Source organism: Hevea brasiliensis, chromosome 4, assembly GCF_030052815.1.
Source record: "Hevea brasiliensis isolate MT/VB/25A 57/8 chromosome 4, ASM3005281v1, whole genome shotgun sequence".
Taxonomy (NCBI): Eukaryota; Viridiplantae; Streptophyta; class Magnoliopsida; order Malpighiales; family Euphorbiaceae; genus Hevea; species Hevea brasiliensis.
The window spans coordinates 1-27,966 of record NC_079496.1 but is presented as its reverse complement, the minus strand read 5'-3'; the positions used below and the strand labels follow the sequence as shown (position 1 = coordinate 27,966).

At 32.1% G+C, this 27,966-nt stretch overlaps 4 protein-coding genes across 4 annotated transcripts; 3 read left to right on the top strand and 1 right to left on the bottom strand.

Annotated features, from left to right (window-relative positions):
* Nucleotides 1-705: 705 nt before the first annotated feature.
* LOC131179089 (uncharacterized) lies at nt 706-7,480 on the bottom strand. Its single transcript, XM_058144794.1, has 4 exons — nt 7,211-7,480; nt 3,069-3,254; nt 2,776-2,963; nt 706-917 (listed from the first exon to the last, which is right to left on the bottom strand). Exons 1-4 carry the CDS (start codon nt 7,478-7,480, stop codon nt 899-901), a joined length of 663 nt encoding a protein of 220 aa, XP_058000777.1. The 3' UTR covers nt 706-898.
* A 2,826-nt stretch (nt 7,481-10,306) lies between these two features.
* On the top strand, nt 10,307-13,344 carry LOC131179107 (uncharacterized). Its single transcript, XM_058144824.1, has 2 exons — nt 10,307-10,972; nt 12,900-13,344. The coding sequence occupies exons 1-2, from the start codon at nt 10,791-10,793 to the stop codon at nt 13,084-13,086; spliced, it is 369 nt and encodes a 122-aa protein (XP_058000807.1). The 5' UTR covers nt 10,307-10,790; the 3' UTR covers nt 13,087-13,344.
* Nucleotides 13,345-13,659: 315 nt separating this feature from the next.
* LOC110633704 (probable phospholipase A2 homolog 1) lies at nt 13,660-17,362 on the top strand. The gene is made up of 4 exons (XM_021782427.2): nt 13,660-14,640; nt 14,770-14,809; nt 14,919-15,038; nt 17,028-17,362. Exons 1-4 carry the CDS (start codon nt 14,527-14,529, stop codon nt 17,204-17,206), a joined length of 453 nt encoding a protein of 150 aa, XP_021638119.2. The 5' UTR covers nt 13,660-14,526; the 3' UTR covers nt 17,207-17,362.
* Nucleotides 17,363-24,297: 6,935 nt separating this feature from the next.
* LOC131179088 (uncharacterized) lies at nt 24,298-26,802 on the top strand. Its single transcript, XM_058144793.1, has 6 exons — nt 24,298-24,550; nt 24,664-24,796; nt 25,512-25,615; nt 26,191-26,362; nt 26,444-26,584; nt 26,710-26,802. The coding sequence occupies exons 1-6, from the start codon at nt 24,519-24,521 to the stop codon at nt 26,800-26,802; spliced, it is 675 nt and encodes a 224-aa protein (XP_058000776.1). The 5' UTR covers nt 24,298-24,518.
* Nucleotides 26,803-27,966: the final 1,164 nt, after the last annotated feature.

Here is a 27,966-nt window from a genome sequence, read left to right as displayed (position 1 = left end):
AACAAAAGTAAAGGGGAAAAAAAAGTAAAACACACATGCACATGCACATAGATCTGCACAGCAAAGGGTTGCAAATAGAGGCATTACAAAGACCATTAACAGATAAATCAAATCAAATAAAAGTTTTTCTGGTTTAGCTTTGAGTAACTACTAATTTAGACACTCAAAAGCTATGTAACAAAATCTTTTATGAGCAACAATATATTTTAAATACAGCAATATTCTTCGTAAAGCAAAATCTAAAATGCAATACAGAAGATGGTCTATAATCAAGTGAAGGTTTGAAATGCAATCACAAAGCAGATAAATGATTTTTTTTTCCTTCTTTTTCCATAAATGGGTCATCCATGTGGTGGCGAAAGAAATATGTGCCTGGTGTTATAAATATTATAAATTGGAGCAATATTTGTAGCAGATCCGAATGCTCCCATAAAACACCATCTCCATCCAACGGCAAACTAATATAACAAGATTACTGTTATTTAAGTAATTTCTAAAGTTTGTATGATTTTAATCTTTGAACTAAAATGGTCATTAATAACATTTAAAATAGTTTAAATAGCAATTGAGAACTGGCTGATAATTTCTCAACTTGCAAATGACAAACTCTAACTACCAAAACAAATAATCTTCTTTTACTGAGACATTTACATATTAGATAGCTTCTCAATTGAAAGTTTATCACCCGTGTCTAAGAATCCTGCACTTTCCTTGCCTGGTATGTTCCACAACTGTTGATTCTGCAGTCAGATGGAAGCAGCCTTCATAACATACGCAAAGTGTTCCCAGGGAATCTCAAAATCCTTGATGCAGCCACTACTTCATTGCCTGTTAAATTTCATACTCATGAAAGCCACTCCAACTCCCTACACTGTCCAATCCTGGATTCATGAACCTCTTACATGCACTCAACTCCCCTAAAAAATCCTAAAATGAGAAAATCTACTATTAAACCACATAAGGATTCAAGAAATTGAAGTACAAACAAACATATTATACTATTACATAATGAAGTGAAAACTTAGGGTGAGAAAATCATCAATTTTCAACCTCATTTAGTTTATTAAACAAAAACTATGTGCAAATGGTACAATTTCTTTCATTTTCTGCCAGGACAAAGACAAGAGATACAATCAAACTTTTCAAACCCAGTACGGTTGTTGATCTGGTGAAGATAGAAGAATAATAGTATAAGGTTCAATCGGGGTTTAAGGATAAACTATTAAATAAATATTAATTATATACCATAGAATTAACAATCTCTTCAAAATAATAATAGTGCATTATTAAAATTAGTTGTTTGATATATTTTATATATAATTATTAAAATAAAGATTATAAAATAGAAAAATAATTCAATAACTTTAGTCAACATACTAATAAAATAAATGATTGATACCATTAGTTATTCAAGTCAAATGTTGTGAAATGGATAAACCTTCATCTTTCTTTCCAATTGTAACACTTAATAGTTATTAATTACTTTATATTAATACAATATAATTTAAGTTAATAGAAAAAAAAATTTAATATATTTTATGTAGTAAATTAATAGATGTAATTTGATATATATATATATATATATATATATATAGAGAGAGAGAGAGAGAGAGAGAGAGAGAGAGAGAGAGAGAGACACAGGGGAGGGGGGGGGGGGGGGGGGCCCCCGGCGCTAGTCCCTTTGCTAGCAAGCTTTAAAATTTTTTTATTAAGATTATCCTTCTGTTTTTAACCTGGCCAGATTGAGCAGTTCACTGGTTAGCCAGCTAGTTCATAAATGTTAAACCTAGTTTTCAAAAAAAAGATTTTTTTACCTAAACCAGACTGGCCGCTTGTTTGGTTCCCGGTTAGGCCAGGCCAGTTCTAACAACCATGGATACAACTTCACCTTAATACAACGGTAACAGGTTCCAGGAGTAGAGAATCAAGTAAGCCATACATCACAAACAGAGATTGCACAAGGGTTTGGGTAATAATTTCCTTTAATCTTATAAGTACAATTAACAGCTTCCAAATAGCTGAAATAAGGAAAAATACAAAATAGTGATATCGAAATATGAAGACTGCTTAGGCCTGCCAAAATATTCCAGAATTGTGCAATGTGAAGGAATATATCATTCTCTATTAAAAAAAAAAAAGAAAAAAAAAAAAAAGAGGCAATGAGTTTGATTGAAGCATGTCAACAAACACTAAGAGTTCAGTCATGACCATGCTTTTATGCAGAGCAACTCCAATAGTAAATTTATCTTAGTAGTGAAGAGGCAGTTCATGCAGACATTGGAACATTTAATCATGAAAATATCAGTAAATCAACAGAATAAGATAAGGATTAAGGAAGAATTACACAAATTAAATTGTCAGGATTTGTGAATTCATTTAACATCTTTCGAACAATCACACAATTGCTATTACTAATTCAACAACCAAAGCAAGATATTGAGGATCATCATGCAGCGTAGAGTGAAGCAAGCTAAACAGGTTCAATGACAACAACTGTCATTAACAATTGACTATATACCCGTCAACCAATCCATGTTCATATTCTATAAAACACATATTACTTTTTGCTTTATCCAATCATCTCTTCATTTTTCACAAAACCTTTACCAGATTCAATTTCTTCCCCCCTCAAAAGAAAACAACATTAAATATTCGCAATTGTAGCTGAAAGCAAATAGAGGTTATCTCCACCAACATCTAAGAAACAAGAAAACACAAATAGCAAGCATTACAAGTAAAGAAAGAGCCTATTTGCGGTTGCGGGCACTATAAAACCTGCTCAGTTCTGAGAGCTTCAAAAGAATCTTAAGATTAAACTTCAGTCTCAAGCCGCCAGGCCGAACCACCTCCAACTTGTTCCCAACTTCTGCCTCACATTTTTCCTGAATCCAAGCCATTTTCCTTGGAAACCCAACTTCAAATCTCTTCTTCGAGCTCAAAAGTGGCGCAAACCCAATCTTCGCCTAAAATTATCAAAGTAAAAAACCAGTACAAGAGTATTAATTCCTAAACAAATATAAACTAAAATTGAAATAGAAACAGAAGAAAGCGAGTCAGAGGAAACAGACCAAAAGCGATGGAATGATTTTGATAGCTAAAGAATAAAATGCAGATAAAAGACTCTGATTAAAGAGCACCTCAGAAAGAGAGAAAAGAGAATCAATAAGTGGCAATTTTTGGGTAATTGCTGCGGGGCAACTGTTGCTATACTGCTGCCGCTGCTTCCCCTTGCAAGTTACGAGTGCAAAGGTTCGCTGGAGCAGTGGTGATCTCTATGTTGTCTGTGTTCTATTTCTGTAATCTTCTAATGCTTCTTTGAACACTGCCGTTTTGTATTGTGGGTGGGCACATTTCAGTTAGGGCTTGGGTTTAGATTTTAGGCCCATTGGACGGCCTGAGTTCGAAAAAAAAAAAAAAGCACACTAAAGTCTTGTTTGATTGGATAACTTAACTAGGAGTTTCAAGTCATCAAAATTAGAAGTGAGCAGATTTTGGTTCAAATTGAAAAATTGAATCGAATTAAATTAATACAATTCAATCAATTTGATTTTAAAATTTAATCAGTTTAGTTTTATATTATAAAAATTTTAGTTATTTTGATTCAGTTCAGCTTTAAAGAGAAAAAAAATCGATTAAATCAAACCGAATCGAATTAAATAGTAATTTTATATATTTAAATTGAATCAAATTGAATTGAACTAATTTTTAAATTAATTTATTTTTATGAAGAATTTATGAATTATATTTAATTATATATATATATAAATTATTTTATGAATTATATTTCAATAGATCCTAATTATAACGCGGTAAATTTTTTTATTTAATTTTTTACACAAGTAAATTTTCTGTTAAGTATTGAAAAGTTAGTATTTAAAATTTTATTTTATTAATAAAATAGTTTTATAATTGAAATTTTATATTTAAATATTTAATATATTTTATAATAAACATTTTAAATACAATAATATAATTTAATGTTATTAAAATTAAATATTTTATTAAAGTATTGAATTTAAAATAAATATATTTTATATATTTTAGTTATATTTATTTTTATATATTATATTTGAATATTATTTGTTATATAATATTATAATATAAAATTTATTATATTATAATATTATTAATCCCCATAACCCCATTCACCCCTTAAGCGAATACCCACAACACCTACAATTGGCAATACCAACTGATAAATTTAGTTTGAACTAGAAAGAGAAGTACGTAAGGAAGAAGAAGAAATCAAGAAAGATTACAAAAAGAAAGAACAAGTTCATGAATACTCATACATGACTTCTCTACAATTACATAAGCCTATTTAACAAGACCCAACAATAGTTAAAACGACGCAACAAACCCACAGCAGAATGACAGCTCATGCATTTAGTTATAATATAACAAAATGACAGCTCATGCATTCCATTACAATAGCTCCCATCCTTCACGCCAATCCTTCTCCCGCTATTTCTTTTACTTATTGATATTACATCATCTTATTATTGCTACCACTGCACTGCATTTTACTAATTAATCTCACACCCCTCATCTCTAAGTTCTTCGATTCACATTTGTATCAATACCCCTAGGTTGAAAGGTTCCTTGTCCCCAAGAAACTCTGGAAAAAGCAGACGCATATAAAAGGCATACTCCCAAGTTGCTTCAGCTGGTGAAAGTTCTTTCTAATGAATCAGAAGTTGTGTGGCAACTTGATTATGACAAAGAACCATTTGACGGTCTGTAATAGATTATGAAACCACCAAAGGAGTAGGGACCAATGTTGGTAAAATTAGCTGAGTTGGGTTAGCATTTTGAGCAGGGCAAAGTAAAGATACATGGAATACATTGTGAATCAAAACCTCAGCTGGTAAATCAAGACGATAAGCCATAGAACTAATTCAGTCAATAACATGGAAAAGTCCATAGTACTTAGGACACAACTTAGACCTTATAACTGTAGTAGAGATTTGTTTATAATCTTGTAATTTCACCCAAACCTAGTCACCTACCCTAAACTCTCGATCTGTATGATGCTTATTAGCCAATAACTTCATACGATTTTGAGCTTTTTGCAAATAGTCTTTTAAAATTGAAATAGCAGCCTCTCTATCCTGCAAGCAAGCATCTACTGCTGCTACCCTTGAGTCATGAGGGAAGCATGGCGAATTAATTAGAAGTGGCTGCCCGTACAAATCCTTGAATGGTGTAGTGTGAATGATGGAATGGTAGGATGTATTATACCAGTACTCTGCTAAAGAGAGCTATTTATCCATAAATGTGGCATATCTCCTGCCATGCAACGCAAGTAACTTTCCAAGCATCGATTAACAACTTCCATTTGGCCATCTGTCTGCGAATGATTGGCTGTAAACACATTAAGGTTCACTCCTTGCAGTAAAAAGAATTCTTTCCAGAAGTTGCTCATAAAGATAGGGTCTCTATCACTTGTTATTGAGTGAGGCATGTTATGAAGCTTGTGAATAGTATCAAGGAACACTTGTGACACCTCTTTTGAAGTACATGGATGAGATAATACCACAAAATGGGCATATTTAGTCAAGCAATCCATAATAACCAAGATAACTGTCTTAGATTGAGATTTTAGTGGAGCCTCAATAAGTCTATAGAAATAAGTCTATAGAAATGTTCTGAAAATCAACTTCTGGAATTGGTAAGGGATATAACAAGCCCGGTGGAGCTATATTCTCTGGTTTATAATGCTGACAAGTCACACAACAGCGTATATAATTCTGAACATCCTTCCATTGCCCAAACCAAAATTCCACCACTGAATGTCGTTTGGCTATGACTATAGCACCTAAATGACCACCCATCGAAGACTCATGAAATTCCTTAATCAAAGCATTCCATAAATTAACATCACTGCTTACAACTCACTTGCCATTCCTTCTCATCTGATTCAAATGCCAAGTATATTTGGAATGCGAAGCAGGATCATTTTGCTTATCAGCTATAATAGCTTGAAGTACAGGATCTGAATCTCATGATGACTGAACTTGAGATAACAACTCAAATGTTAAAATAGAAATTGTAATGGCATAAGAACTTAGAGAAGGTATTCGAGAAAGACCATCAGCAACGTATTTTTCCTTGCCCTTGCGATAACAAATCTCATAGTCAAACTAAAATAATTTTGTCATCCAAGCTTGCTGTGCTGGCGTTGTTAACTTCTGCTCTAACAAATACTTCAAACTTTGATGATCAGTTTTGATCACAAAGTGTTCGGGCAGAAGATAATGTTCCCATTTCTTGATTGCTAACAAAATAGCCAGCATTTCCTTTTCGTAAATAGAAAAAGCCAGATTTCATGGAGATAATGCCTTACTTAGATACGCAATTGGTTGACCGCATTACATCAACACAGTGCCTATCCCAACCCCAGACACGTCAGTCTCCACTTCAAATAATTTTTCTAGATTAGGTAATGCAAGCACCGAGGCAGTAACCATTGCTTCTTTCAATCTTTCGAATGCCATTTCAACTAATTCACACAACAAAATTATCCTTTATAAGTAACTCCATAAATGGTTTCACGATCTTACCATAGCCATGAGGAAGTCTACGGTAATATCTTAACATTAGCTAGAATTGGCCAATCACGGACTGCAGCAATTTTAGCAAGATCGGTGCTCACTCCCTCTGCCAAAATAATGTACCCAAGATATTCAATATGAGTGCATCCAAATGAGCACTTAGAACACTTGGCTACTAGCTTATTATCCCGTAAAAGTTGAAGCACTAGCTGCAAATGCTGCACATGCTACTCCCTATTGTCACTGTACACAAGAATATCATAAAAAAAAAAAGATACAAAGTGGTGCAAGTATAGCTTGAAAATAGAGTTCATGAGACTCTGAAATGTTGCAGGTGGTTTATTAAGCCGAAAGGCATTATAAGAAATTCGTAATGGCCTTCATGGGTGTTAAAAGCCATTTTAGGTACATCCAGAGGGTGCATGCATATTTGTTAATAACCAGACTTGAAATCTAACTTTGAAAATATAGTAGCATGGTACAATTCATCCAACAACTCCTCAATTACTAGTATCGGAAACTTGTCCTTAACTGCAAGATTATTCAATGCTTGATAATCAATACACATCCACCAAGAATTATCTTTTTTTTTTTTTATATATATATATAACTAAAATCACAGGGCTACAATAAGAACTAGTGCTATTTTGAATAACCCTAGCCTCTAACATTTCTTTAATCAACTTCTCAATAACATCATTTTCAAATGAAGCATATTTATACGGTCTGACGTTAACTGGTTGTGCCACCTCTTGCAAAATTATTTTATGATCATGGCTACTTCTTAGAGGCAGCCTTACAGGATCCAAGAAAATATTATCATATTGCAGCAACAATGATTCTAATTCAAGCCATTTTTGCACATCTAAACCATCTAGAGTATAATATTCCATAGCCCTCGGATTATTAGGAACAATTAACTGCATTACTAACTGAGGTCATTTTTACAAAATCTTCTCCATTTTCCTAGCCCCAACCATTTCTAAATGACTACTATCATCGCTATGTAAAATACAAGTTGCACCACCCCATTTAATTTCCATCTTTAAAGTCTTAAAATTCCAGCGTATTCCCCCTAACATTGCAAGCCATTGTGCCCCAAGAATGAGGTCATAGATTTCCAATGGAAGTACAAAGATCTCAGCCATAAATACATGTCCTTGCATTTTCCATGAAAATGCTTTACACACTGCTAGACATGGCAAACTCTGCCCATTAGCTACTTCCACCATAGCCCCCATAACTTCTTTTGATTCACATCCTAATTTCTTGGCCAATTGCGAGCTAATGAAATTGTGACTATTGCCTGTGTCTATAAGAACTCGTACAATTCTCCTACCACAATTCCCACTTAATCTCATAGTCTGCAAACCCTTTGTTCTCCCTATAGCATTGAGAGATAACTGCATTTCTTCCCTAACTATCTCCTAAAATGTCTCTCCTCCTTCCTCTAACTCTTCTCTGCCGACTTTAACTCTCAAATCCATAGTAAAAACCTATTTCTTTTTGCATCTATGCCCTGGACTTTACCTCTTATCACACCAAAAAATGAAGCCCTTTCGCTCTTTTCTCTTCTAACTCATTGCTTATCAAAGATTATTATTACGTGGAATAGGTGTTGGCAATCTTGGAGTGGAAGGGGCAAGTAAAATTTTTCCATCTTCCTTAGGTGTAATAGGCTTTGGAAAAGTAGAAACAATTGCAGTATTTTTAACAGAAGAAGTACCTGATTTCCATATATCAAGAGGTCAAATTTGAGGCTTAGGTTTGCTTTTGAGAGAGCCACTGTTATCTCCTGTAAATGGGTCAATGAGTAAACCTTTGCTAATGTGCCTGGCTTAAACATACGCACTGGCATTTGAAGCTCATCTACCAATCTGGAGAGAAAGAAACTCAATGCCTGTTCCTTTGCTACATCCACCTTTAGATACAATTCATCGAACTCATCAAAATAATCTTGTAATGTCCCCGTTTGTTTGAGATTCCGCAATTCAGATAAAGGATCATCCTAAGCATGACTTCCAAAACTAGCATTCAAGGCGCACACATAAGCATTCCAATCTTGATAGGCTTCCAAACCATGAGACTTAATGAAAGCCTGATGCCACTGAATAGCTTTCCCTTCCAAGTGAAGAGCTGCTACTTTTACTCTATTTTTGACCGCCACATTACCAACCAAAGAAATACTTTGCTTACAATAACCAACCATCCAACCTTTCACCATTGAAATGGGGAAATTCTCCCCACGAACTCAAACTTGCTGTTTTCGTAACTCCGCGCACCGCCATCTCCTAGTTTTAGAGATTCATTGCCTCCCAGAGTCTTCAATTCCTCCATGTTAGTTCTAAGCATAGTTTCCATATTAGCCCATAACGTCGCCTCCTGTCTCTGCCCAGATTCTGTAATCATTGCTGCCATTTCTCTATGCCATTCTTGTGATCGAGTCCCTTCTGCCATAGCTGAGAATTGTGAGCTCTAATATCAAATGATGCAAACTGAGGTTTTATTGAACTAGAAAGAGAAGTACATAAGGAAGAAGAAGAAATCAAGAAAGATTACAGACAGAAAGAATAAACAGACAGAAAGAATAACTTCATGAATACTCATACATGACTTCTCTACAATTACATAAGCCTATTTAACAAGACCCAAGAACAGTTACAACAATGCAACAAACCCACAACAGAATGACAGCTCATGCATTCCGTTCCAACAGCTCCCATCCTTCATGCAATCCTTCTCTCGCTATTTCTTTTACTTAATGATATGACATTGTCTTATTATTGCTATCACTGCTCTGCTTTTTACTAATTAATCTCACACCCAGCATCTCGAACTTCTTCAATTCATGTTTGTATCAAAACTTGCGATCACTGTAAACCCTGTGAATGATGACAACAAGCTATTTTTCTTTGAGAAACTCAACAGCAAGCCGACTTGCAACTTGTGAACTTTGAGCATCGATTTGGTCGTCTCCGGCATCGAATCACTCAAAATTTGATGCTTTTCTTTTACTTTTGCCAATAGATATATGTATGTATAACTCAAACTAAAACTACTGTCATCAAAATTAAATGAAAAAAATTAAGCTCATATGTTTTTAGTCGATGATCAAATAAGTTTAAAATTAAATTTTTGAGTAAATAAATCATTATACTTTCTAATTAAGGCTAAATAAATGATTACCGAATAATCTTTTTAATAATAAAGTATTATTTCTTAATTTTAAATATTAAAATTATTTATTATTTTTAATGAAAATAAAATTAAAAAATGTATCAACAAAAACCATTTAATATTAAAATTATTATTTTTAACATTTTATTATTAAAAAATTTGAGAAAATAGTATTTTATTTTTTCTTTCAAACAATTGGTTTTTTTGGCTTTAATTAAAAAATTCTGTCCTTATATGATTAAATACTTGATTTTGGACTTATTCCGCGCTCGATTGAAACTATAGGGGCTTCTTTGACATTTTTACCAAATCAAAATTATAGGGAATTAATCGGACTAAAATCAGAAATCAGATTTGAAATTGGACCGTGACGGTACCCAAGAAAGGTAAAACAACTGAATCCAACACGTCCGTCTGTCTCACTCTCTCTCCCTCGCATTCCGCAGTAAAGGTAAGCGGCGAGGGAAGCAAAGGCCGTGCTGTTAAGTCTCTTTGCCGCCTTCATTGACGCTTTCTTCGTTTTCCTTCTTAGGTAAATCCTTTTTCTATTCACTTTCTTTGCTTCGATTTCTGAGATTACTCGGTTGTACTCAAAATCAGCCTTTTTTTCCCCATCAGATTTTGTTTGGTTGCTCTATTTACTTGTTTCTATTGTGTTAGATGCTTATATGCATGGTCTTGTATATTGTAGCTAGGGTTTTGATCTGTTGGCGTTTGTGCTTTTATCCCGTGCTTGTTGCTTATCCTCGGTAATGATTGCAATTAAGGTTTAAGTTTGATTTGGAGCTTCTTTTGATGCAAATAGTTTGCGAAGTTATATGGATGCGTCATTTTCTTGTGATTAGTTAATTGGGTCTGCCTAATTGGCTGTTTTCTGATGGAGGAATCCCGTTACTGCTTGTGTTGCATTATCATATGCTTAGTTGAATTTTCTAGAATTCCTGTTTTATGGGTTACTTACGGGTTTTTGGTTTTGAGTAGTTTTTTTATTTAATCTGAATTTATGGTTACTGAATTGGATTTTTTTTTGAACGGTTTTGGGCTTAGTTTTTGGAATTGATGGCGTCCAAGTTGCAGCAGTTGCAGTCCAAGGCATGTGAAGCTTCTAAGTTTGTGTCTAAGCATGGAACTGCCTACTACAAGCAGTTGTTGGAGCAGAATAAGCAATATATTCAGGAACCTCCCACTGTTGAGAAGTGCAACTTGTTGTCAAAGCGGTTGTTCTACACTCGACTTGCTAGGTTTTTACTTCTTGTACCCTTGTTATCTTGGAATTCAATGTTGCTGATGAATGGTTTCGTCTTGCTTGGTTTTTACTTCTTGTACCCTTGTTATCATGGAATTCAATATTGCTGATGAATGGTTTTCTCTTCTTACTCCTTAAAAAAATTTAACTGTGATATGAATGGAGAGTTACTCGCATTGGAGGACTTGATGTATGGATTTTATGTTTTTTCCCACCTTAAAGTGAAGATTTGCATTATCGTTGGCTGGATGTGCCAGCCAAGTATGACACTTCTTGCTGAAGAATAGATGTATCATTTTTTTGTTAGATTAATATATGCAACTATTGTTCTGTAAATTTTGAAATGTTTTCTATGTCTTTAGCCAGAAGCTCATTGATAAACAAAGAGTGAAGCATATGGTTTGTGATTTAAGCTGTTTGGTGAAAATGAAATTCCTGAGCACATGGAATTCTTTTCGGTTATGAATTTATGGTTGGGTTTGATCAGATTTCATTGGCCATTCATAGTATTTCTGTATTTGAGTTGTAGAAAACTAGTTATTGAAAAGTTTGGTTGAAAGATATTACTGCATAAAGAAAAAGTGCCTTCTCTGCTAAGTGTCATTCTGTTATCTTTTTGGATGAAGAGTGTGCATTGACTTTTTCATTGCAAGCTCAATCGCCTTAACATCATCCAGATTCTTTATGAGCAGATTTTCAATCAATCCGATAGTTGTTTTACATCTAGTGTTTCATATGAGGGTATTTTTAGAAAATATTTGGCAGTACAAAATCGTTCTCTGTTTTTTAAATTTTATCAATCAAGTAGGGTTATGGTATTTTTCAAATTGGATGTATAAATTTATCTATAACATTATTTCTTTTTAGTTTCCATCATCATTAATTTGCCATCTTCGTCGAGGGTGGGCCTCTTATCGGTGCTATAGTTACATCTGCAAACAACTGAAAATGTCCCTATAGATATGAACCCACCCGTGTTGGCACCTCAATCACAATCATATATTGCATTGACATTCTCATAATTGACATTGTCACAAGTGTTGAAGCCAAAGAAAGATTTTGTATATTTTTTTGGGTTGGAATAGTTACAAACCAAATGGAAACTCTTATCTTCTTTTCTAGTATCAGGCTCTCACAATCTCAGTAGGACTTGAATAGTGTCTAAGACTTAGAAGTCCTAGTTTAATTTTGTAGTGCAATTGTATTTATAATTGATAATTTGGTTATTATTTTTCATCACATGTTAAATCAAGTTTTCCATGGATTGCATTTTCATAATTTTTGAAGTTCAGCATTATATAAATGTCCCTTAGTGTGTGTTGGACTAGGTTAGCATCTCATTGTTTAAGTGGCTTCTGATCTAGTGGAGTTCCTTTTACTGCTGTTCAGAAAAGGAGAAAGAAGTTCAGTTTTGATGGCATTTCATACTTGGCTCTAAGACCTTATAGCCACAGTGATTCATATTGGATGATGCTGATGTCTTGGAGAAGGCTGGATTTTGATTTATATGGGAAAAGAAAAATAGTGAATAGAGTCAAACTCTGCTGCCTTGGTAATCAACTTTTGAAAATTTGTGTTAGGATCAAATAGAATGATTGTTTCTTGCATTTTTTGAGAATTATCCAAGGAGATTAATATTATTTTTTTTTTCAACCTTAGAGCATTTCTGTTGATATTGATGTGTTTTTACCAACTGTACCCTTTTCAAGTTGCATTTCCATTGCTAATTGAGTTAAGTTTTGCCTTTTATAAAGACTCATCAGTTGCCTTTTATTGAAATGATTGGTGATTAAGCCTGAGCGCTGAGTGTCACTCGCATTTATTTATTTACTAATGTGCTAGTGGAAAATATCAAAGTGGACGACTTAAAATTTTTATATTAATTTCTTTCTTGACATTTCTTTTATTTTTCTTTGGTACAGTATTCCCAATCGTTGTGAATCATTTTGGAAGGAACTTGACTATGTGAAGAATTTATGGAAGAATAGACAGGCGCTGAAAGTCGAAGATGCTGGCATTGCTGCTTTGTTTGGGCTGGAGTGCTTTGCTTGGTATTGTGCTGGTGAGATTGTGGGAAGGGGATTTACTTTCACTGGTTACTATCCTTGAGAAGAAGAGCTTCATATAATGTGTTTCGCGGGATTGAATATGTGAGCTTCTGTTGTCCTTTGAGCGATTGAATCGCAAGCACTTTACTTGCAAATTTTTGTTTTTCTGCAAAATTTTTGAAGCTGAGAAATCAGTGGGTTACTGTGATTGCCTCAATAATTTTACATTTGAAGCTGCTTAGGATGTTACTGACGATCGATTAACTTTGTTAAAGTTCATCGTTACTCATGAATGATGATAATGCTACAAGTTTTTCTATGGCTTGCCTTCTACTTGATCATGCTCAATGTTTAAACATTTACATGATGGTCCTGTCAAAAAAAAGGCCAAGTAATAGGAACAGTGGATTGTAACCATTCAATCATGTTATTGCAGTAGCAGTGCTGCGGTTGGCTGCATTGATGCTTTTTTACTGTAGTCAAACTTCCACTTTCGCCAAGTGTAACCTCCATTCTATAATGGAAATGGCTTTAATGCATTATTTCCTTTACTGTCAATCATGGCGATGAATTATTATACTGGGTGAGATGAATTATCTATTAATGAGGTGAACTAGCTTAATTGGGAATGCCTATTTGGTATTGAATCCCCTCAAGCAGGGTTCTAACTTACGAGGTGGAGAAATGCTAATTGGCTATATATTTTGTGTAGACTAGCTGAGCATATGTTATTATGTATGATGTGTTTGTGAATCAAGTTGCTTTTGTTGTTTTTTCTTTATTTTTTCAGTGTTGAAATTTATCTGATGCTGACATCTTTAATAAACAATCAACCTGACAGTTAGTCTTTCATCGGCTTTGCTACTGGTACTAAAACATCCATAGAAGTGAATGCAGTTTTAGCCAATTCTCCCTGCATAATTTAGCTTGGTACTGAATTGCAACTTTAGAAGTAAGCTTGCTGGTTGTCAAGGACTGGTAGATGCTCAAATCTTATTCGGTGCGTGGATCTGCTGAGATTGTGTTCTCATGGCATGATAATGAGCCATGGCGCTGAAATTAGAATGAATTTGACAACATCTAGGAATTGCATTCATGATAACCGTGGATCTCAAAAATTTCCCTGGATTATATAGGACTACCGATGCCTATGTTGGCTTTTGAGCTTCAATTGACTGAGCTGATATAAATCGATTAATCCTAATGCGTCGTTCTCTGAGATAATATAAATGGCCTTTTGAGCTTCAACTCTCTGGGCCTTTAGTCCAATGATTTCGGGTTTTTCTCTGAGCGCGGCCAATAACTGCTCAAGGTCCAGGTCCGCAGGGCGATTTGGCATTGGCTGCACTGTACACCCGCATGTGCTGACAAGGCATTTGCTGATTCGACGAAAGAGCGTCATCCCATTGCTGATCAACGAATTTCGATCGAGTAAGAAACCTACACGCGGACAAGAAGAAGCAACTTTCAGGAGCCAAAATCGATACAGCAGTGGAAAAGAATGCTGCTCGATTCGTTTGTTCCTGTTAGAACTCGCGCCGCGGCAGTAGTAACATTCGCCATCGTTTTCATCTTTCTCTCCTTTTTCGCCGACTCCGCTAAAAACGATTCTCAGGTCAGTTCTCGTTCCTAACTTCCTATCCTCAATATCCGTTTCCTTACCTGGTGAATGCATGAAATCTAAAATAATAATAATAATAATAATATTTGTTGCTTGGATCTCACGATTTTCTATTAATTACAGGTGAAATGCAGTAGAACTTGCGTTGCGGAGAACTGTAATTGTAAGCCTTGGAAATTGTTATCTCATTCAGTGTAAAAATTCATCTCTCTTTGTGCCTATTCATGTAATTGATATTTTCTTTTATTTGTTGGCCAATGCTGGAAATTTAGCGATCGGGATTAGATACGGAAAGTACTGTGGAGTAGGGTGGACTGGCTGTCCTGGGGAGAAACCATGTGACGACCTGGACGCCTGTTGCAAGATTCATGACGAGTGCGTTGAAAAGAAAGGTATGAGATATCCTGCCAGTTACATATTTGAGGATATTGCCCTTGAATGGATTCTAGAAAATTTGATTCCAATGAATTCCCGTTTGGTTTGAATTCAAATGAATTTCACAAAATTTTATGAAATTTAATTGAATTACAAGTTTTACATGTTTGATTTGAAAAGAAAAGTATTGATTTCAATTCCTCAATTTAATTCTATAAAATTGAACATAAATTTTATTAAAATAGGTAGAATTTCAAATGAATTCCGTAGGATTAACACAATCATATCATATCATATTATGTCTTTCTCGTACACTTTCTTTCTCACACACACAATATTTGAAATAAATATTTTGAAATTAAATACTAAACTTAATTTGAACATATTTAAATAAACTTATTCATTACAAAAAAAAATGTTGAGGGTATTTTAATAATAAAAATAACAATTCTAAATTATATAATAAGGATAGGCTTTAGGAAGTGGGGATTTTTTTTTTTTTTGGTTATAATAAATTATATTAAAGATAAATGAATTTCAACTATAAAATTATTCTAAACATAAATTATATGAAATTTAATTAAATTTCACATTTTAAGTTGTATCATACTAAATACAATAATCCACTAGAAATGAATTCTACGTTTCTGGTTCACTTAAATTTATCTTTCAATTTGCTGTTGTCAATTTTTTAGGGTCCATTTGGATGGGTGTGCATTTGAAATGAATATGGAAGGATTTTTTCATTTCAATTGTAAAAATTATAATTTCAAATATAATAATAATACTGTTTGCTTCTGTCCAAATGAACCCTTTACATTTACCTGGCACCTTTTTGAACTTCACCAAAATTATCAATATTGTTTGCTTCTGATTTATTCTAAGTAATAAGAAAATGAATTCTAACTCCATATGATTATTGTTGTGCACTGCAGAAACGTGTAAATTGCAAAAAAACAAAGCAAACACACAAAACACTAATATTTACGTGGTTTAACCTCTTAACATAGGGCTACATCCACGGGCATGCCATCTTTCACTATCATCAATAAATAAATCATTATTATAAGTTTAAAATTATACTACTCAGAAGCCCAATTAAACCCAAGAGAACCCATACAACATTAAACTGCTTATAGTAAATATATGAGTTAGTCTCTCTTAGTTTCCTCTATACATAACCTAATATATTTACTATTATAATACTACACCACAAAGGGTGTCTTCGATTATATGGGCAAGAGCCCTCTCATCAATGGACAAGAATCCCTTCCTCTGTAATTCTATGTACTTACTCCACCTTAAGGTGAAAGCTCTCTTCACTGCAATGAGCAAAAGCCCCTCATCAATGGGCAGAGTTAAAACCGCAGCAATTGGCAAGGCCCCTCTCTACAATGGGCGACAGCTTCACTTCATGAGCTGAAAACCATTTTCTTTAATGAGCAAAAACCACTCTCTTCAATGGGCAAAAGCCAAATAACTTTTTCTATCATTCTCCTATTTATAGTGTTAATTCCCTCAATCTTATCTGATTAGGAGTCCTACTCAATTTAGAAATAACACTAAAATAAGAGTTTTACTCATTATAGGAAATATTGCTAGATCCTATTGAGAAATATTTCTCTCACTCAAATTAGGAAAAGATCTCTCTCCAAATCCCATTAGGATTTTAAATCTCTCTTCAAATCCCATTAGGATTTTAAGTCATAATTTTAACAATTATGCTGTACCATATCTATCTACTCACATAGGTTTCATGATCTTAGTCTTGTTATGTGATCTAAACTTGGTAGTAACATGAAGAAAGTAGAAATGTGATAATGTCTGTTATGTAGTCCAATAGTTTGTCAGAGCACAGAACAACTGTTACTTGCCTGTTCTTTTATATGTTATTGTGTCTGTTTTGTCTAGGTAGCTAATAATTAACATTGTACTGGGAATGTTTATATCAAATGTGTAGTTTCTCTTACTAGTTTAATTTAACGAGTAGTAATACTTTTTTTCAGGTTTAATGAGTATCAAGTGCCATGAAAAGTTCAAGAGCTGCATAAAGAAAGTGAAGAAATCTGGAAAGGTTGGTTTTTCTCGGGATTGCCCTTATGAGACAGCTGTACCTACTATGGTACAGGGTATGGATATGGCAATTTTGCTGAGCCAGTTAGGTAGTCCAAAGATTGAACTCTGATTTCTCTGTGAAGAGCATTAGCTGTGCTATTTTACTCATTTTTTCACTAAGCAAAATGACTTCTTTCAAGAATTATGGACATTGGTTTTCTTTCTCCATGATTTTTTGTTAGCCTACCAGTTCTGAATACAGAAATTATACTCTAATTTTTTTCAATGGATTCTCATTTCCAAAATCACAAATTTAAATTTTTCTTGCCTAAATCTATTATCTAGATCATGTTTGACCGTTTAGCTTCTCATCTTTCAAAATTCTTACAACTTTAATCATTAATTTTTCATGGTATAGTCTTCTGGTTTTGGTATCACCAACAACTAGCCCACTTATTAGGTTCATCACAAAGGGGTAGCCATCAATGGCTGAAGGACACAAGTAGTCTTACTAGGAAAGTGAACAACCATTTTAAATAGCAATCCTATATTAGCTTTAATGCTTTAAGTGATCCTGAAAATAGTACTTGAAAATAATCTGTTTACATGGTGAAGCCTTTTTCCTTGGGATGTTGAATGCATATGGTATATAAAATCAGCACATGCACTTTATTTTTGCTCTGGAGCAGATATTGAAACTATGAGGATATGATGACAAAAAGGAATATTGAAAGGGAGATTTATAATTTAATATCTATATATTGCCATTACTTACAAGTCAGTCTCTGTATTTTGAAAAACTCACTAGAACGTCATTGTCCTTTGCCACCATTAACTAAATGGTCTTTCCATCCATTTTCTATTATTTTGCTGCTGAAGTACTGCAAAAAGACTAAAATCACTAAAATCTCTTTCCCCATATCAGTAAACCTTCCCGCATTTTCTTCCCTCTATGAATGAAGCAGCTTCTCCTCATCTCTTCCTTGCCCATATGACCATCAATGCATTCATAGAGATAGCATTTCATGTACTCATATGCTAAACAATCTCCTTAGCATAATCAAACAATCCAAACCTTGCTTACCAATGCATGCCAACAAACCCACAGATTCTCTTCTCTCTTACCATTTCTCTCAAAACACTCCTATATAACAACCACACATACCAACAAACCCAACTCACTCGTTTCAACTCCATTGACTCAGTCTCACCTCGCTCACCATGTTAAAAGGTTTTGAGGGAATTGAGAGGTCAGATAAATACAAGCGATGCTAGGTTTATGCTTTAAGGAGAGAAGCATTGTTAGTTTGTAGAGAGGAAATATGCATGAATGGGCGTTTATGGTTTTTAAGGGAAAATGGCAGTAGTAGTTTGGGATTGGAAACCTAACCATGTAATGGGCTTGTGCGGCATCGACTAACTAGTTTTCCACCATGAAATCAATTGTGTCTCATTCTAACTCAACGATTTCACTCCAAAATAGCTTTGGTGACTGCAATCTCATGAGTTGTTGTTCTGAGTCCAGTAAGGGTTGATAGCAGCCGTTCAGTGTTATTTTGGATAGTGGGGATGGGTCTCGGGTTTTGTTGGATTTGTGGTAGCGTTGTGGCTTGAGTGGAGGAGAGCTGCGATGGTGTCTCTAATGGGTATCTATGAATATTGGATATTTGTGAATTGGAATGGAAGAAAGAGAAACAGTGAACAAAAGGAAAAAAAACAAAAATGTTAATTGGGTGTTGGGTAGCTATGGATTTTAAGAATTTATCTCTCATCTGATTTAATGGCAAAATTGATTGAAATTGGATGGAATAACCTTTTAGTTTAACGGTGCCAAAAGACGTTAACGTTTTAATGAGTTTTTCAAAATGTAGGAATTGACTTATAAAAAATGAATGACAATATGCAGAGGTAAATTATAAATCTCTCATATTGAAATCTGGAATGATGATTCTATGCAAGGATGTGAACTTACTCCCCTTGGTTAGTGTAAGAAAACTTTACCATAGGGAATTGTTTTGACAACGATACACCAAGCTTGTCCTGCTGCATTTCTTTTCACGTTAAGGATCTGTGTTTAATTTTTATCCTCATAGTTCTTTGATGGGCACACTTTATCCAGTTCACAAGAGTCATTTTCCCTATTTTATCAGAGGACTAGCTAAATAGTGCTTTTCCACGTTAATTTATTAGTTTTTAATTTTTATTATTTAAATTATTAAAATATTTATATTTATAATTAGAGTGTATTTAATAGAATATTAAAAAATTAAGAGTTAAATATTATTCTTATAAATTTTAACATTTAAATAGAATAATTATTAACTTAATTCCTTAATATTAACATTTAACTACTTAAAAGGACATAAATATTAATGAATTGAAAAGTTAACGCAATTTTTTAAGTATTTAAACAATATTAATATATTTTCATGAATATGTATAATGTTAAAAGAAATAATTATTAGCATGTATTTACATTAATATCTAAATAATTGAAAAAAATATATAAATAAAAAGTAAAATAAAACATAAAATATATATATATAGTAGCACCACGAGGATAACTGTCTGCTTTGTGTATAGATAAATTTATATATACATAGGATTTTTTTTTTTTTTTAGCTGGGGTACTGTGATCTTAGGCTAGCTTTTGCACATGACAAGAGTTTTCTATGATTTCCTTTGTGTGGGAAAGTTTTCCCTTCTTGTATTTGAACGTCTTCTAATTCCCTGGTAGTGGAGATCTCTGTTTGTTATTTTTCCTTGCAACTGGTAACACAGACATGAAGGTCAATAATTCTCCTGTATTAGCTTGTCCTATTATAATATTATTTACAATCACATTCCAAACAGCATCTATTGTTACTTGTGGACAAGTAATTGCACCTGTCAGGTATTCTTCTTGGATAATCAAATGAAATCTTCATACCGAAGGAAATAAATAAAATTCAATAAATGAGCGCGCACGTAATGGCTTTTGCATACTTTTTTGAATAAAAGTTTCTAGTTTGTTCCTTGTTCTAGATTGTTCAACTAGTACTATGTCCGCGCAACGGGACATTATTAATAATTTAATTTAATTTTTTATATAAAAAAGTAATTATATTGATAAAGATATTTTTTATTTACATTAAATATTATTTTGATCATTAAAAGTTTAGATATTGTTAAAATAATTTAATAAATTGGTTTAAGTGTATATTTGTTGAGTATATTTTATATATTTAAAATTTTAAATATTAAACATTCAAAATAGAAAATTAGTAATATATAATAAATTTCTAATATTTAATAATATTATTAGATTTTCAAAGTTATAATTAATTATAAATAAATATTAATTTTTAAATTTAAAAGAAATATATTAATAAATCCATCATAACATAAAAAAAAAAAAAAAGAACTCAAGGATACTTAAAATAGAAAAGTAGGTTTAAAATTCATAAATTCATGAGTAAGAAAAACTTAGCCATCCGAAATATTTCCATATGAATAAAAAACAACTTTTTCTGATAATAGAAGTGATAAATAATATAAAAATTATTTACATTAATAATAATACAACATTGTTCACCACAATTTTGATGATAAAAAGTTATTGCAATAATTTTTTTACCATTAAAGTGTTTAATTGATTTTAAATATATGAAAACAGTGATAAATTATGCACTTTAAGAATAAAATTTATTGTCTTTCATTAGAAATATTGAAAAATTATATACTGTAATTTATTAAGTAAAATCTTATACTATAAACTTTCATTAACTGAAAGACTATTAGACAAATTTAATTTTATCTCTATTTAAAATATTCATTGCTTATACAACAACTATTTCAAACTTCAATTTTCATAAATTGGAATTCTAAGAGTTTAGAATTGTTGTCAAATATCAATTTTACATTTAAAATTAAAATCCTAAGAAATTCTAAATAGTATTAGAAAATATAAGAAAAAAAGAAAATGAGATGTCATAATGCAGAAATTTAAATAAGAGTTGACATACTTATTAGCATGAGAGTTATTTAAAAATCTGTTAGACAATTATCTTTAGCAAGTTCATACAAAGGCAGATAGATCGTTCAAGTACCCCTTTGGTTTCCCCCGTTTAAGTGCAACCCTTGTAGCTTTTTTAAGTCTATTGAAATGATATTCATTTATTATTGAAAAATACAATCTTTTTGACAGTCCAGTTACCGTATGCATAAATAAAGCAGCATGCACCTCAACATCCTATAAAATAACCCAAAATGGCAATGCAAATCGTCTATTGTGATTTTTGTCACTTTTAAAATCTGAATAATATGTTAATTGATATAATTAAAATATATAAAAATAGAAAATAAAAAACTAAAAAATAAACAGAAAAACAAAAAATGGAAAAAAGGTAAGATATGAAAGGAAAATTAAATTGAGATTAAATCGGTTATTATAGTGTTGTCTATCTTTTTAATTTTCCAATATAATGTACATGTTTTGTATTATGCATTATTTATAATTTTTAAAATATATTTTTCTCTAATGATTCACATTATACATAAAATAATTTATAATATAATTAAGAGAAAAATTACAGAAAAATAATCTAACAAAGAAAAAAAAAATTCCATAAACATAATTTGAAGAATTATGAAGAAAAAAAAAAGTGTAAAGTCCAAATAGAATAAAGAAAATTAATTAAAAAGTAGGAGTTATCAAATAATAAATAAGTCAATTTAAATTAAAATTTATTTATTTCTCTTAATTAAAGGTTGTCAAATATGAGTGAGAAAATTGTCTTTTTTTTTACACTTTTGTGAAAATTAAAAAATATATTTAAAACTCATAGAAAATATAAGTATAAGAGAGAAAAATACTATTTTCCTTTGCTTTTATATAATCATATAAATAGATGTGAATTGCAGCCAAAATTTGTGAGTTACAAAATAGTTTTTGGTTGTATCATGAATTAAATTTGAATAACTCTATATACTAATAATAACAATGCATTAGATTTGAATGATCTGATTTAATATTGATTTTAATTAATTTTTATTTAATTTGAATTTAAAATTAAATCAATTTAATTTCATTTTTAAATTAATATTAGCTCAATACGAGGCAGAATAAAAAAAACTAATGTTATAAAACGGAGGAATTTAATTTTATTCTAAATTGTTTTTGTTGTATAGTACATAAATTAATTTAGTATTAACTGCTCTAATGATGTTAACTATTTTAGTAGTTGAAAGTTATTTTATTTATTGTGAATTATTAAATATTAAAATTTTATTTTTCAATATTAGCTATTTTAAGTAATTATTAATGAGTAATTATTATTAAAAAAATAATAATATAATATTATTAATTATAATTAAAATATTTTTTTAATTTCTAAAATTTAGAAAGAATAATTTTTGATAAATCATTTTTTTTTAATTTTTAAATATTAATATAAATATTATATTATTAAATAATATAAATAAAAAAATAATATTTTTATTTTAATAAAATATTAAATACCATTTTAAAAACTATTTTCAAATAGGGGTTGGTGGTTGTTGCCTTGTTGGATTAATCTCTTAAATAGTCGATGATATATTTTTTTTTTCTGTTTAATTTTCAATAATAAAACCTTGACGTTGAAGATGGACACGAGACGACGTGGTTTTGCTTTCGAGAGGCACAACGGTGGGCCCAAGTGGGTTTAACGATTGGCCACAAAATCATTCAAAAATGAAACAGATGAACGCGTGTAATCCGTGATAAATGCAGTGCCGTTGATGATTTGATTTCAGAAGTCGACGTTGCCCTGTGGCTTTGATGGGTCGACGTCCTTTTATGTCTGACGCCCAACTAGGTTTAACCATTTAATAACTTTTAACTATTAGATTATACATATTCGCGATTTTAATAATTATTAATTATTTTAATAATTATCAAATAAAAATATTAAATTAATTATATATATAATAATTTAAAGTAAAAATATTTAATAAAAATAAAAATTAAATTAGATATTAAATATTAAAATAATGAGATATTTTATTAATTTTAATTAAAATATTTTTTTAATATCTAAAAATTAAATATGTTAATTTTTTATAAATTATTTTTTAATATTTAAATATTATATTATTAAATATTATAAATAAAAGAGATAATATTTTAATTAATATTAATATTATTTTAAAAATTATTATTAAATAGGGCCATAATAAAGCTAGCACTTAATTTTTTTATATTTACGATTACAATAATGCTGTTCAAATGTCATCATAATTAACAGGTAAATTACTGTGTGAAAAAAAAGGAAAAAGATAGTAAATAGTGATTAAATTTAACGAGATTAATTTAGATTAAAAAGTATGAAAATTTCACCTTTTGTTAATTAAATTTAACTTTTATTTAACAAATTCAAATTTATTTTAAAATTTTCCAAAATAATCATTTCTGCCTAGAAATCGTCAATTTTTAATTTTCACAAGAAAGGTCAAGGTCCATTTTTTACAGGGCTCTACTATCATACTTTCACAACATAGAATTGTTAATCGTGATATCATTATTTTCAGCCGCAGGATGAACAGACTAGAAGAAGTGGAACCCTCTTTAACAGACCTTAAAGCAAAAGCGTAAATGGCAACGGACAGGGTGATTCTGAAAATGTCATGTTCAATTTCTAATATAATTAATGCTCTTAAAATTTAAATTTATCATAAATTTAATTAAATTTTATTTTTAATTATTTAAATTTATTTTAAATCTAATCATTATTACTTAAAAAATATTAAAATTTATTTAATTTTATATATTTTAATTAATAAGTTATATAAAAAATTATTTTTATTAGTAATTTATATTTTAAAAAATTTGATAATTTAATAAAATATTTAATTTTATTTTATATAAAATAAAAAATATAAAAATTTATAAATATTATTATAAATATATATATATATTTTATATTTAATTAAATATTTATATAAAAATATAAAATTTAAATTTAATTTAAATTTATTTTAAATTTAATTATATACTATTTAATTCTATTATGTTAAAATTCGATCGAATGAACTACTCATAAAAATTTGATCCGCGGTGATTTTTAAGTGAAAGGGGAAAAAGGTAGCACAGCAGCCGTAAGTGGTCAACGTAAAAAGTCAGAACTATGATTTGATTTCGCTGTTCCTTACCACACCAGATTTTGACCAACGCGGTTTCTTTAATAACGGAAATAAGACGAGCAGACGACTCTTTCATTGCGAAAAATCGATGGCAAAAGAGATTCCGCGAAATTTCGATTCCTTGCGCTTCAAATTCTCTGTTTATTTTCCAATTTAAGATCTCTGATAATTATTTCACGCAGATCAGAATCTCTTCTTCTCATATACAAATCAAAATTCCCTCTTTTCCAATCTATCATTCGTCCAAAAAAAAAGAAAAAAACAGAGCCTATTGAAGAGCTATGCTTCACAAGAGCTTCAAGCCGGCGAAATGGTAAATTCTTCTTTATTTGAGAGAATCGATTTTTTTTTTAATTTTTCTGCTTTATTCAGTTTGATTTTACGTGGGTTTTTGGGTAGTGTATTGAATTGATTTATTTCGTGCAGCAAAACGGCTTTGAAGCTAGCGGCTTCGCGCATAAAGTTATTGAAGAATAAGAGAGATGCACAGGTGAAACAGCTGAAGAGGGAATTGGCTCAATTGCTGGAGACTGGCCAGGACCAGACTGCCAGAATTCGGGTACGCGGAAAGATTTGTATTAGTACTATTAATGCTTTTTTTTAATTATTTTTTCCCTTTTTTTTATAGATATTGTTCACAAGTGATATTGATTCTTGATCCTCCCACGTTTTGTAATGAGGAATTGAGGTTTTCCACAGTATTGTGCTGTTCTACATGCTATGTTCGTTATGCTCTTTTGAGGCCAGACTTGAAGTATTTTGTCTACTTTCAAGACTTTGTGCTTAAAGTTAGAATGAAATTTAGGCCCAAAAATGAATTTTGTATTAGGGATGGCAGTAATTACAGGTAGAATGAGATGCTCGGAACACTTTGCAATTCTGCGTCCTGATGCAAAAGAAGCAAGCAAGAAAATCGTAGCTTTTAGTTTTGATGAAAATTTATTTATCTTGTATTATTATATTCTATGCAAGCATTGTATCATTTTGACTAGTAGTTTGATTAGGATATTGTTTTTGGAGCTCATTAGATAATTAGTCTAGTGTTGCTGCAGTGGATCTAGAGAGTTGCTGCAGTGCTACGGTTCATATTAATGCTCTTTCTTAATATTTGTTGCTGCAGTATTTGTAATCAAATGCTTGCTTACTAGAGAAGTATGTGTGGTGTTTGTTCTTTGCTGATACATGATTCTATTTGCGATTGGCTGGTGCCCCTGTTGGAGACATTGATAATGACATCTGGTTAGGTTAATGTAAGTTTCTTTTTTGCTTTCCAGGTTGAGCATGTGGTTCGGGAAGAGAAGACAATGGCTGCATATGATCTTATTGAGATATACTGTGAACTTATTGTAGCGCGCTTGCCAATCATTGAGTCGCAAAAGTATGTAAATTTTGTTTGATCTTGAACAAATTTAGTATCCTTTAAGTTGTATCCATATAAGGTGTGTCCATTTTAGAGAATCAGTCATTCAATGCATAGGTGCACATGTATTTTTATGAGTCAAGCAGTAAGTAATCACTTCAGTTCACTGGTATTAGTGTGTGCTTGTCAATGAAGGATTTCTGAGTGATCATGTGGTTTAACAACCTGATCTATTGGCATCAAATTTATCTGGCTTTGCTCTTGCGGACTGAGTCATGAAATTTAGTTAAGTGTATGGCTGCTCTATTTCAGCAAGAATTTCTAGTTTGGGTGTATGGGTATCTCATAAAGGTGTCCAAAGAACTGAAAATTTGCCCTAAGGAACGCATTTGTGGAGTGAGGAGAAAGCTTTTATATGATCAACATTGCTTTGGCCTATATTATTGACATAATCTATCCATCCTTGAATTATCTTATGAAGAGGATATTTTGTGAATATTCTATACTTGCGCCAGATAAAAAATGTTTTTCCTTTTAAATTTTGTTGGTTTATGATAAATGGTTCTGCATACTGATCTGTTTGGAAATTTCAGAAATTGTCCCATTGACTTGAAGGAAGCAATCGCAAGTGTAATTTTTGCATCTCCAAGATGTGCGGATATACCTGAATTGATGGATGTCCGGAAGCATTTTACGGCAAAATATGGGAAAGAATTTGTCTCTGCATCTGTTGAACTACGTCCAGATTGTGGTGTCAGCCGCCTGGTAAGTTTGTGCAGTATTAGTTAATTTGTGGGACTCTATAATTTATTGTTGCTGGTAATCATTTTGGTTGTCTTCTTGCAGCTGGTGGAAAAACTGTCAGCCAAATCACCTGATGGTCCCACCAAAATAAAAATTCTGAGTGCCATCGCTGAGGAACATAATGTTAAATGGGATCCTACATCATTTGGAGAGAAAGATATGAAGCCTCACGAGGACTTGCTGGTAAGATCAAATGAGTAATGGTCATTCATTTTTCACTTGATGTTGCTTTTATGGCTCTGGCACAGAATAGCTCATAAAATTTGAAAGGAGCTGAATTTGCTTAATGTTTGCATTTGTTTGAGCAGAATGGACCAAATACATTTGAGCAGGCCAGTAAAATGCATGTAGAGGCTGCTAATGTCCAAGAGCGACAAATAGTTTTGACAAAGGCACCCTAATTTCAAAGCTCCTTCCAATTACTATGAAAAACATGAAAACGCTGTCAACTCATATGCATCCAATTCAAAATCATCACCACATTCCCAAAATGTTCCTTTTCCAGCTGTGGGTGCTAGTCAGGCAATGCCATCAGGGACATCCAATCTTGATCCAAGATCTATTGGTATGTCAACCATTTATATGAACATTGTGACTGATTTACTTTTTAACACTTACGTAAACTTGTTCTTTGTCTTGTTCTTCATCAATTAATCCTTGGATTCATGGTTCTAACAGGAACTGGATCTGAAGAGATAGAATTTAGGCATTCGTTTGCTGCAGAACAAAGTGGTTTTTCTGTGGGTATGCAGAGTTGGAATATGGAATTCAAGGATGCGACAGCAGCTGCACAGGCAGCTGCTGAATCTGCAGAACGGGCAAGCATGGCTGCCAGGGCTGCTGCAGAACTTTCAAGCCAAGAAAGGATAACCAGGCAGCACCCAACAGAATCAAGGAAGGCCTCAGTTTCCAGATCAAGAGATGAAGGGTTTCAAACATATGGCAGCTCCAGAGTGCAAGGTGAATATCTTGCCAAAGATCCTGTAACTAATACCCCTCATAGAAATAATTCTGGCATGAATCATGAACAGAGTTTTGAAAATGAACAAGATGACCTGGCGGGATTGGCTGAAAGGTTTAACAATCTTAAGAGCACTAATAAACCTAGTCAGCTGGAATCCTCTAAATCCAGCAGTTGTTGTGTGGATGATTACACACAGGGGAGTGATTTTCAAATGGCAGATAGGCATTTTAGGAAGAATTCATCTGAATTAGAGAGGAGTGACCTTAAGGGTGAAGCAAATATAAAGGGAGAGTCTAGTGACTCTGAGGTAGAACTTGTGAGTGAATTGCATGATGGAATGAGATCTGAAAATTTTGGTTATTTTGGAGAAGCAAGCATCAGAAGACAGTCTAGCAGTGTTTCCTCACACACTCAAATTCCTAATGATGATCACTTATCCAGTTTTAGTGACCAGAAATTTAGTGAGGAAGCTGTAAGGGAGCCTTCTATTTTTGATGAAGGAAACTTCCAAAGAAATAGCAAAGAAACAAACCCATTGGACAATGGTTCTGTGGTTTTTGATGATTCTGGTTCAGATGATGATGAATTTAATCTTGATGAG